We start from the raw sequence: 12,301 nt of genomic DNA, 5'->3' as shown, positions 1-12,301 counted from the left end.
TTCAAAGGTGGTGACATACCTTAACGAGGCAAAACCTGAAAACAGTCCACCTTTAAGATTTAGGGGCAAGTGAAATGTATCAAGGTGGTCGACGTGGCCCTCCACTACGGCGCGACTCATAGCCCAGGTTTTGCTTCGGCATAGGAACAAGTCGGGTAAGCCTTCTGAATCCTCCACTGGACATCAAGAGAGCAGCCCCTTGTCCCTGGTATGTTCCTATGCCACACGCGTTCATCAATCCGTGAGAAGAGTCAAATGCACTGGTTTCGAGGCTATTCGTTTAGTTTCTTGGTTACGTGGCGTAGTGTAATTCGCGCGCGGGAAACAACAAAGAAAGATAGAGAGAAAGAAAGATGCTGTTCGTTTAGTTTCTTTGATACGTGGCGTAGTGTAATTGGCGGGTCGTAAACAAGAAAGAAAGAAAGAAAAAAAGAAAGAAAGGAAGAAAGAAAGGAAGAAAGAAAGGAATAAAGAAAGAGCGAGAGATAGAGGTCTCCCAACGCCAGGCCTTTCAACGCCAGAGGGTGTTGTTTGGTGAACGTTGGAAAGATGGAATCTTTATTGGTCACGAATTGGTGGGGCAAATCAGCTGCCTCGGTTCAGGCAGCCGCTGAGGGTCCTGATGATGTGGGCCACCAGTTCGCATTGCTCTTGGAGACTCGCCGCAACAGCCAGCCACTAGTACTTAGTGTAATTGTGTGGTTGGGTAGGGTTATAAGGGCACTCATCCGGAATGTGGTAGGGGAAATAGGGCAGTGGGGACAGAGTGGGACGGGAGTGTCTGGCGTGCGTTTGAAGAGGTAAAGCCGAGTGGGTGTGTGCAGTGTATATGTTTGCGCCTGCCGATTGACTACTTGCTGGTGACTGGTAAGCGAGAGTGGAGGGGAGGGTAGATGCGACATATGCTTAGAAGGTCGTCTAAGGTGGGGAGCGGAGGGGGGGGGGGGTGGGGGGTGGACAAGGCTTTGTTTCGCCGGCGTCGACAGGGACACTGAGGAAAAGGAGAGCAGTGAGAGGTAAAAAGGATAGAACATATATAAGATGCAAGGAAATAACACTGATTGCCTGAACTGTGATGATTATATTCCACGGTGATGTATCTATGGCCGGAAGGCTGCATTAAAAGACGTTAAACTTGCCGCAAACAAAAATTTTACACCCATTGGGAAGTGGCTTCAAAATTATGCCCAAGACATCGGGGTAATTGGCGCAGACATGATTGAAGCGACTTAGGGAGCAAAAGAACTGTAGCAAAAAAGCTAAGCAACGGGCAAGTTTGGGTGACTTGCTGATGCATATTGATCAACAGCGCAAGCGAAAGGACACAGCGAGAGGACAGAAGAAGCACTGCACTTTTAGATGTAAACTTTTTTTCGGAAACCCCTAATTTATACGAAACCAACGAAAAATAAATGAAAACAGGCAAGTAAAACATAAACCAAACCCCACAGCTATTATCGGCACGCGTACTATTAAGATTGTTTGGCTCCTTGTTCGTGAGTGCAATTTAAGCCACACTGATACAATGCTCACCCAAGCATTCAATCGCGGTACCTTACAAGTATATGAATACCTGGGACAAGTCGTCAGTACCACGAGAAGTAAATTTGGCTTAGGATAATTATGGGCTAGGGTGCACTCGCAGGCACTCCCAAATAATAAAATATAGATACCTCTATACGCCACAGAAGAACAAGAACATACATCCAATGCGTCCTGCCGGTGAGGATATATGGGGCGGAAACCTGGCGCCTTACTACACCACTGGATAGCAAACTTAAGTCGGCTCAAAGGTCCACGTAACGAAGAATGATGGGAGTAACACATAGGGACCAGAAGCGATCTTCCTTGATCAGAGAACACAGTGCCGAAACAAAGAAAAAAACTGATTTGAACTGACTGCTGTTAGACTAAATGACAATCGATGGACCACCAGGGTAGTAGAGTGGATACCGAGAGACGGCACTAGAAGATGGGGGAAGGCCAAATACTCTTGAAGGGACGAAATAAGAAAATTGGGGGTAAAGAATGGGCTCGAACAGCGCAGGACAGCAACGAATGGAGGTCAATAGACCTAAGTATGCTCTTGTTATAATGATGATGATGATGATGATGGCACCGTACTATAATCTGATCACCCGTCCTGACATATTGTAAGTCGAGACACGTTGCCGGAAACGCCATCTCAATGTACATAGGCATGCTTCTTTTGATTATTGTCTATAGGCGAGTACGGGCTTGGCTTTGAATGTCCCGATTATCGTTTTTAGAGTGCAGTCGCTTTCTCCTTTCAGGCATATCGGCCGAGTACCTAAACGTGTCAGATTTGAAGATTTTTTTTTTTTTGAAATCTTGTGCTTTCATTTGACTAGTTGAAAGAAGGACCAAAATAAAGCTCCAATTCAGAATACTTCTCAACAACCGCAACTCCCACATAGTTCAGAAAAAAAGTAACCTTCAAAAAATTTCTAAGCGTGCATATCCCGTTCATTTCCAAACTTTCCCAGTGGGTGGTTGATCGATTGAAACCGAAAAAGCGATTGCCCCCATTAGACCCCAGTTTGCGCTACCGACGAAGTGCCTCAGTAGGCGCGCACGGTAGGCCAGGTATTTAGGGCCTTGGAAACGTTAAAAGGACAAGATAAGGCTTCATGGAGCTCGACAGCAGGCAAATCCTGTGCTACAGTGGACCCGAAGAAAACAAAGAGCATAGAGTGGGATTTTTAATCCACAGAGAAAAAGCAGGACACTCGGAGGAATTTTTCAGCTATAGTGAGATAGTGGGGACGTTTGGGATAAAGCGAAACAAGCGATAGAATCTAAACGGGCCTATGCCTATGCGCCAACATCCAGCTATGATAATGAAGTTATAGGTAGCTTTTACGAGGACGTCGAATCAGCAGTGAAAAAGGCAACAACGCAGTTTACGATTGTGATGGGAGATTTTAACGCAAAGGTCTGTAAGAAGCAAAGGGGAGAAAGGTCCGTGGGAAACTTTGGAATGGACAATCCCAGCAGTCTAGGAGATACACTGGTGGGGTTTGAAGAGAGAAATAACCGGGGTTAATGAACCCGTTCTTTAACAAACAAAACAATAGAAACGGTCATTGGAAAGGCGCGATGGTACAACCAAAACAGACATTGACTTCGTTCTAAGTGACAGCCCGGGTATCGTGCAAGATTTAGATGTGGTAAGTAAGAGTCGGAGCACTGATCACAGGATCGTTAGATGGAAGCTAAGGCTGAATCTCAGAACAGAAAGAACAAAGCTCGTAAAAAGTAAAAAAAAAAAACCCGCTTGGAATCCGCCAGAGCCAGATCGCAGGAGTTTAAAAAAACTATTCAAAACAAATTCTTGTTGTTCAACGAGCAGAAAAAGGTCAGCGTAGACAGGCTAAAGTACAACCTAACACCGGCACTCAGTGAATCAGCAGCAGCTGTGGAAGAAGCAGCACGTGGAGAACAAACCGGAAAACTAATAAAACAAAGGAACTAATTGCCAAAAGTGACACCATAAAAGTGTCAAGTACAGTGGATCGGATTGAATTGGCCGAGCTTTTAAAACTGATTAATACAAAGAAAACAAAAGACATTCCTGCAATAACATGGAAGTGATCGAGGAAAAGCTCCAAGTGGGGGAAGCTTGAAAGCAACTAAGAGAAAGCTGCCCATCCGCAAAAACAGGATGTGCGCACTCAGAGTCGAGCCGGGAAACATTACGCCCAGCTTGCACGCGAAAAGTAAGGCAGCAGAACGATTTTACACGAGGCTGTATTCCAGTGATGTTAGACCAAGGGAAACTGCAGATAATACAAGCTCAACTTGCGATGCCCCAAAAGCAAATAAAGTGTAGAATGGAAAGGCTCTCACAGGCATGAAAATAGGAAAAGCTGCAGGAGGCGACAGCAAAACCGTACATCGTTTGAAGAAGGGAGGAAATATTGTACTGGAAAAGCTTGCTGTACTAATTTAGGAATGCTTGAAGACTCAAAAAGTGTCGATAGCCTGGAAAAACGCAAACATTATTCCCTTTCGTAAGAAGGGAGATCCCAAGGACCTCAAAATAAAGACCCATCAGCCTATTCTCAGTTGTTTATAAGCTGTTTAGCAAAGTTAAAGTTAGCCGGATAGGTGATAGCATGTATTGCCACCAACACAGAGAGCAGGCTGAACTTCGGAAAGTGTGCTCAACATTAGATCACATCCATGTCGGCAACAAAGTAGCATAAAGATGTGCATAATACACTAAACCCCTTTACATGGCGTTTGTAGATTACGAGAAAGCGTTTTATTCCGTAATCAGCGCAGTCATTTTAGAAACACTAAAAGGCCACAGAACAGACAAGACATATACAAGAGATGCACCGGCAGGATAACCCTGCACAAGCAAAGCGATACATTTCCGATCCCAAAAGAAAGTAAGAGAGGGAGATACCAGCTCTCCAAAACTATTCGCAGCATATCTGGAGGGGATATTTAGAAAGCTTGACTATAAAGACCTCGGGTTAAGCATAAACGGGAAATACTCTAGCCATTTGGGGTTTGCGGACGACATAGTTTTTCTTAGAGAGAATGCAGAACACATGCAAGCAACGCTCAAGGAACTACAATAAAAAAGCACGGCCTTGCGGCTAGAAATGAATGGGAATATATCTAAAGTAGTCATAAATAGGCACTCCAAGAATGTGTTTTTTAGCTTAGGGGACAAAAGGCTAGAATAAGTAAAACAATATAACTACCTCGTACAGATGTTTAGTGCTGACTCCAATCCCAAGAAAAAAGCGGTGCGTAAGAAGCATGGGTTGGACAGCACTCGGCAAGCACTCCCAAATAATAAAAAGTAAGCTACCTGTGTCACTCAAAAGAAAACTTTACAACTAGTGCGTGCTGCCGGTGATGACGCAAGGAGCTGAAACTTGCCGCCTCACTAAACAACTAGAAAGAAAACGGGGTTGGCGCAACGGGCCATGGAACAAATAATGTTAGGAGTAACACTGAGGGGCAAGAAATGAGCTACCTGGATCGGCGAACAAACTAGGTTGACAATAATATAGTTCAAATACAGAAAAAGCGATGGACTCTGGCTGGCCCTGGATAGAGGCTAACCGATAACCGGTGGACAATTATGGTAACAGAGTGGATGCCAATAGATGGGTCCAGAAGAAGGGAAGGCCAATAACGTGATCTAAGGATGAAATAAATACAAAGCGGGGGTGAACTGTACTCGTGCAGTGCTGGACTGGAGCACTTGCAGGTCAATATAAAAGACATGGAGGTCAATATGAAAGACCTCAGCAGGCTGATGACGATGATGATGAGGTTGTCCCCCTCACGAACACTGACAGGCCAGTTGCCTTCTGTTGCTTCTACCACAGTACCTGCACTTGCCCCCACCAGTAGGGCTTACTGCCGTGATAATATTCCAGTGGGGTTCCCCCACGTTTACTGGGGTCACGACCCAAGTTATATTAACAAAAGTAGCTGGAGTTGAGAGCCATTCACCGTGACAAAAGCCCATGCACTTACCGTAATTCCCCATCCTCCGTGTGGTCTTCTACCTTTCTTACAGTTTCCACCGCGAACACCATGCTTTCTTTGTTTGAACAAACAACGACAATGTCGTCAGCATAGACTATCAGTTTGACCTGTGTTTTCTGTAGTTTAAATCCGCTAATTTGATGTTATGAACGATGCTTAAGCCCAGAGGTTCAATAGAAACACTAAGTAATAATAGGCTGCAGGGGGGCATCCCTGGCGGACCAAACGCTGAACGTCGACGACCGCTTCTAATTTCTTATTCACTATTAACCGTATTGTGCAGTTCCTGCATGCAGGCGCCACTCCCTGTACTGGAGGAGAACAAAAGGGCCCTTTTAGCGGTTGCATAAAGGAATACGAATGTTCGAAGCCAATGAATAGATGGCGCTGCTTACGCACATGAAATGTTGCGCCCGTACCTCCCCGTGAACGGAATCTCACCACTGCCGCATCACAGCCGATCTCAAACACCTCTGTTGCATGACCCAAGCTTTCTCACTTCAGCACATTCACTACTCCTTACCAGAAAACCACAACTTAAATTGACCCCAAATAACTGTCACATGACCGTTTTGCGGGAAATAATTATACATGCCACAAAAGGCGGTCTAGTACGGATAATTTAGCCATTGTCTATATGATTTATGTGCGTTCCCCCTCAAGACGGCCTCTTTATTAACTGATGCCCCCCCCCCCCCTGTCTTCCCCTATGGACACACATTTTCCTTTCAACTAAAGCCCACCACAACAACACTGAGCCCTTTTTCCCACCTTCCCTATCTCTCTCCCCCTCTAATATTCATTCTGTAGAGGAAATATTCTGGTATCAATTTTCGCCAATTTGTTTTTATTTTCGTGCGGATGTTCAGAGACACGTGTGCATAATGACTTCAAACAGACAGCGGTTGGCCGCGGTCATTGTTGAGGAAAAATACACTTCTCCGGTCCTGCAAAACCCAACGAGATGTATTACTTCAGGCAGGCGAAATACTAGGAGCAGTTCGATGAGCGCGTTACACTTGTCTCGGGAACAACTCTTCTGATGGAAATTATCCTCGTTTTATGCAGGTATGCAAGCCAGAGCTAACGTACAAGGACGTTTACCGGGACTTCGAGGGGCTCTACATCAGCCATTTTTACACGGACAGAAAGCTCCGTTCCGCTTTTTCATATACTCCCACGGATGACGATATTTTTATTGCAAGCTTTCCAAAGTGTGGAACCACGTGGATGCAGCACATTGTTTGCAACATCTTTTGCGACGGGTCACCTCCTGGAACGGTGTCAGAGATCATGAAGATGACTCCTTTCTTGGAAGCGGTGGGGGCCGAAACGGTGCGTGCCATGTCAAGACATGGGGCCATCAAGACGCACTTGCCATTCAACAAACTCAGCTACTCAGCCAAAGAAAAATACATCTACATCACTCGAAACCCGTACGACTGTTGCGTGTCGTATTATTACCACACAAAAAGCTACCCGATGTACTGTTTCACAAATGGTACGTTCGACCAGTTCTTCGACATGTTCATAGAAGGAAAAGTGGGCTTCGGTGATTACTTCGACCACCTCATGTCTTGGTACGCCCACCGGAATGACCACAACGTGTTCTTCCTAACCTACGAGCAGCTCAAGAAAGACACTGCAGGCATGGTCCTCAAGATTGCCGACTTTCTAGGAGAGGAGCAGTACGGCGGCAAGCTTAAGCGGCAATCTGAAATTTTGGGGAAGATCCTCAATGGAGTCAACGTCTCGTGCATGAGAAAAAGAAATCCTGAGTTCAAGATCATCGCCAAAGAGATCGTATGCAAGTCTGCGGAGTCGACCACCGAATATGTGAAGTCGGCAAGGGATGTAGTTAACGAGATGGGCAATGTAGCCGCTCAGGGGAACCGTGTTCGAAAAGGGGTCGTGGGCGACTGGAGAAACCATTTCTCTCGTCAGCAGGTAGACCGAATGAAAGAAAAAATAGCGGTAAAAACAGCCGGAACTGAGGTTTTGAAGCGTTGGGCCGACCGGGACCTCCCCTAAAGTTTTGCTACGTTATGAGCGACGTTGCTCTTCAGGCTTATGGCGGTACAAAAGGGGACTTGTGCAGCCCATTGCTAATACATGAAGACGTTTTAAAATATATAACATGAGTTATCTTCGGAATAACAGAAAGTATCTTTGTGAACTCGTTTTTTTTAACTTATCAAAGAGAGCCAATTTAGCATTCGTTTTTAAAAAAAATAGTAAAAGGATGGTCATTCAGGGCAATTTTTGCTTTTGTGTGGGGCTGTGTTTTCAAGCTACGCGTTTTAAATAGCTAATGTCGCATGTTTTTGGCCCGGTGTAAAATCGGGGGTGGCAAAACTTTGTGGTGTTTCAGAGGATAGAATTGAACACCATATATTTTACAGAAGGGGAACGTCAGCGAAGCTGTTGGATGTCCCAAAGCAAAAACACGCTGAAATAAATTGACATAGAAATCTATGATGAAAAAGTTTGGCTTCATTTGAACCGCAGCAGTGATGGTCCGCGATCGCTGTGGTGCATTCAAGTCCGTGAAGCCACGAGCGGGACCGCATTCCTGCAGCAAACAAATATAAACAGGTTTCCGTGGCTTTGGAGGGTACATTCAGGTCATATAACACCTAAACTCCAGACGGCCCCTCATAAATGTCAAGAACGACGTGCTCACTGATTCATATTAAAGTAACCAAAAATTATATCAGCCGGTTTCATTTTTTCACTTCTTGATGAATGAGGTAGAAGGTCATGGCCGTAAATAACAGTCAGGAAGCTAGCCTGTCATTGGTCGGTGGTTTTCGTGGGTCTCCGTGTGCCGAAAGATGATATAGGCAAAACGAATGAGAATGATCGGAGGGAATGAACGCGGCGCCATCACTCACGTGCTCCTGGAGAGGAAGAATCGGCATCAAAAGAAGTCACCAGTTCCTCTTCCGCTACCGGGAACACGGGTGCACGCGAAACTCGTCCAACCTTATTTTAGGGTTGGGGCGAAGGCTTGAGGGACATTAAAGAAACATGGTTGTTCGAGCAAAAAAAAAAAAAGCAGGGTTGTTTGTTTACACAAACGTACTTTGCCGTTCCTATTACAAGGTGGCAGGTTGCCGTGCGGCCCAGCCGAAAAGCATTGATTTTTTATAGGTTGGCCGGAGTAGAGGCATGCGAGGGTTGTGGTGAGCCGAGCAAGCGCACGTTTCTGGGGCAGTCGCGTGGTGCAGCTGGCATTGAACTGGCTGGCGAGTAATCGGGGGGCACGCACAGCGAGCTTACCTTCTTTTGCCTACTCCGGTACGAAGCAGCACGTGTGATTGGCTGTGAATATGGAGGAATTTGGCTGGCCACTAGTGGGAGCGGCCCCCATATTCGGGCGAAGAGGAACTGGAAAAGGCTACGAGGATTAAGGTTTTGGCTTACAGCTACAGCAACGCCGACGGTGACAGAGTCGGCCAATGCAAGCTTTGCTCGAAAACATGTCGATAGAGAGAGGGAGATAAAATACCTTGTTTGTCATCTCTGCTGGCTGTTACAACCATGCAGGGAGGGTTCCGAGCGGTTGCTTGATCGGACGACTGCCAGAAACGTTGGGGCTTGGCGCCGCCGCACACCAGTTGAACGTCCGCAACTTGTACTCAGCGGATGTAGTAGGGCAACGTGTCTCACTGCTCGTAGTTGCTGATGGGTAATCCCTCGTTGGTGTGGAGGGGTTTGAGATTATATCGGCTAAAGACATGCGCGCGGGTGACGCGTCGGGTAGACGGCACCATGTTCTGCTGTCCTGGTATTGTCGATGACATACGGCGGGTTGTGTAACTTCTGTCTGCAGCCTACGCACCGCCCCAAATTGTGCACTTGTGAGTGAACCGTGGGTAAGTGCTTAGCGTTGCAGACACCTCAGCCTGTAGTGGTAGGCGATTCCCTGCTATATTGTGGCCCTATCTTTCCCACTCGCGCCTTGTCAGATGGCGCCTACTCGGAGCAGAGTTCAGACTGGTTGCAGAATCATCTGGCTGCTTTCCGTGAAAACACCATCGCCAGGACAACAGACAATTTCACAATAACTACTCACGCTCAAGGCAGCAATGAGAAAGTGGGAAAATCTACGCCAGAAATGCACAATAAATTGCGCAATGCCAAGATGCGTCACAATGAACAGGCTCTGAACAAGCAGGTGGTCGCCACACCGCGGGATTATGCTGTTACGGCTAATTACTAAATGTTTGCAATGGGCAAGGAGAGATGTGGCGCAACTCGTTCGCACGCCTCCGCCTTGCGAACCCAAACGTGGGTCCCCGCATATTTTCTGCTGATGGCTGACAGAGCCCTAGCGGTGCGTAGCCAGCACCCATGGGTGGTCGCGCAGCCCCAGAGGAGTGGCTGGCCATATGGGATGTAATGGCAGGATGATCCTCCGTAAGAAAAGAGAAAAGTTCCCTATCAGAAAGCGAGTACGGCCGGGAGATATCTTCTCACTAAAATTGTTCCAGCACGTCTGGAGGTGACATTGAGGAAGTTTGACTGGGGGAATGCAGAATTTTGGCTAAACGGGAAATACTTGAGCCATTTGAGGTGTGCAGACGATATTGTCTTGTTCAGTGGGTCTGTAGAAGACCTGCGAAAAATGCTTGAGGAACTACGGTCAGAAAGCCTGACCGTAGCCCTAAAAATAAATTTGAATAATTGTATAGTGGTTCAAATAAGCACATTGAAAGCGCTTTCACTTTCAAATCGTTTTAGCATTTGCTAACACAACACTAACCAGTTATTTGTCAGAGCATATACTCGGTACTTCGGAACTGGAGTGGAGGTAGTAAATGTCGCAGTAGTAAGTTTAGAAGCAGGTAGTAAGCCCGACTACCTTCATCAGGAATGTCCTATTGAATAACACTCCCCTCAGCCACATGCTTTTACGAACTGTCCATGCATAACCTAGTTAAAAGCGCACCCTTAATCTAGTGCGTACATAAATAACCTTTTAACTGGAACTTCTTTGCAGCGATAAGATTGATTCGGAAGAGTTGCGACATGTTACTACTGTGGTCTGCGCCGGTTCGAGCCGCAGCGATATTAAAAAACTCGGGTGGCAGTGGCTCATCCTAGTGTGGCGGTTCAGACGTCATGTCGACAGCGCGGGCGAGTGCATCCATGTGCAATTGTGGCAGACGATGTGGCAAACATCCCTGACGTCACAGATTTGTAATTAGCGTTAGCACCAGCAGTTTTTGCGCTCACAAACCCGTGACGTAGCACCATCCGGACTGCATTTCAACGGCCATTTGATTGATTGGGGGGTTTGACACGCCGACGTTACCCAGGCTATGAGGATCGCTTTACTGGAGGGCTCCGGATTAATTTTTGACCACCTGGGGATCTTTATTATGCGGCGAAATCTCGAAAAGACGTGGGTTTTTGCTTTTCACCTCCATCACAAATGCGGCCGCCGCGGCCGGGAATCAAACCCGTGTGCTCGTGCTCAGCAGCGCAACACCATAGCCACTGGGCAACCACGGTGGGGAGAACGGCCATTTGGCGCGGTACGACCGAATTTGAAACAAATTGATACAAAGGCGTTATAATGAATTCTATGCTGGCGGCTGACCGCTTTTGGGTCGATTTTCGTAATTACTGGGCCAATATGTATTCCTCACAGAATGAAAACCGAAAGCGAGAAATTCAGTGTGAGTGCGCCTTTAAGCACAAGAAACAGACTTACTGGATCAGTGAATAAATTCGAGCCTAAGATACCATATCACACTAAACTTTTTTTACACCCTTTTTGGCCGTAAAGGGTGTAAAAATCTTGTCCCATGGCTAACACCCATAAAAGGTGTTTTGGCCCAAAAAGGGTGTACGGATGAAAAATGGATGTTGAGCTCAACACCCTAAAAATTCCCCCGCATTTCCCCGAGGGGGAGAATGTGAAAGTGCGAATGCACGGTTGTCGGCCCGCTTGCGGCGCTTGCGCTCGGCCCCCGCAGCCCACCGCCTCGCCGCCTTCTCTTCCATCTCTTCCATCGGGTTTGTAGTATCACGTGTACACCACGCAGTTATCAAGCCGCTATAACGCCGCTGAGTCGCCAACGCACGCCGCTGACGACGTAGTTTGAATGCGTTAAAGATATAAGGAGCGTCACTAACACTGATATCACCGTCGCGTCCGTGGCTTGGTCGGTAGAGCGTCGCGCTGCGGCCGCAAAGTCCTCGGATCGAAACCTGGCGCCGGATGCTGTTTCTTTTTTAAATATAGAGGAGCACTGCGGACGCCGCCGCCGCCGCCGGCGGCGGTGGATGGTTTGGGGTCGCTTATAAAGTGCATTCGCACTTAAAAAAGGGTGTTGTGTCTCACACTCTTTTTTTGAGGTGATGGCATGCACAGTTGCAATGTCAAACGGCGGAGCGCGCAGCATTCAACACAAACAGCCAATACGCACAAGTTACAGTTGGAACACAGTATGCAAGTGGTACAGGGAGTGCATACTTACTTAGTAATACATGTGCTGTTCTTGATTTTATATCCAGCAGAGGAAACCCCCCAAATGGATTCGGTGAGCTTGTCGCAAAAAACTAATATTTTAGCGCTAAATTTGGAAGTATAGATTTTACTATGGGAACATACAAATCAACAAGCGGATTTGCAAAAACTTTTTAATTACGCGGTAGTTTTTGTATCCCATAAATTATAGAATTTTATTAAATACCATACAAATCTTTCATTATTTCAACACCCTTTTTCCCAGAAGGGTGTAAAGCTACA

General features: G+C 46.6%; 1 protein-coding gene across 1 annotated transcript; it reads left to right on the top strand.

Annotated features, from left to right (window-relative positions):
• The first annotated feature begins 3,605 nt into the window (after nt 1-3,605).
• Nucleotides 3,606-7,677, top strand: LOC144144831 (sulfotransferase ssu-1-like). Its single transcript, XM_077676340.1, has 2 exons — nt 3,606-3,632; nt 6,607-7,677. The coding sequence occupies exons 1-2, from the start codon at nt 3,606-3,608 to the stop codon at nt 7,567-7,569; spliced, it is 990 nt and encodes a 329-aa protein (XP_077532466.1). The 3' UTR covers nt 7,570-7,677.
• The last annotated feature ends 4,624 nt before the right edge of the window (nt 7,678-12,301 follow it).

The sequence above is a fragment of the Haemaphysalis longicornis genome, unplaced genomic scaffold, assembly GCF_048455015.1.
Source record: "Haemaphysalis longicornis isolate Haplotype H1 unplaced genomic scaffold, Haemaphysalis longicornis Haplotype H1 scaffold_7, whole genome shotgun sequence".
Lineage (NCBI taxonomy): Eukaryota > Metazoa > Arthropoda > Arachnida > Ixodida > Ixodidae > Haemaphysalis > Haemaphysalis longicornis.
Note: the sequence above shows the minus strand (reverse complement) of the source record. Positions and strands in the feature narration are given on the sequence as shown.

What these genes read in the sequence shown, in the direction of transcription:
- LOC144144831 (XM_077676340.1), top strand. Translation starts at nt 3,606, where the DNA reads ATGGAAGTGATCGAGGAAAAGCTCCAA. An exon ending in TGATCGAGGAAAAGCTCCAA is followed by an intron (nt 3,633 to 6,606) that starts GTGGGGGAAGCT and finishes CGTTTTATGCAG; the next exon opens with GTATGCAAGCCAGAGCTAAC.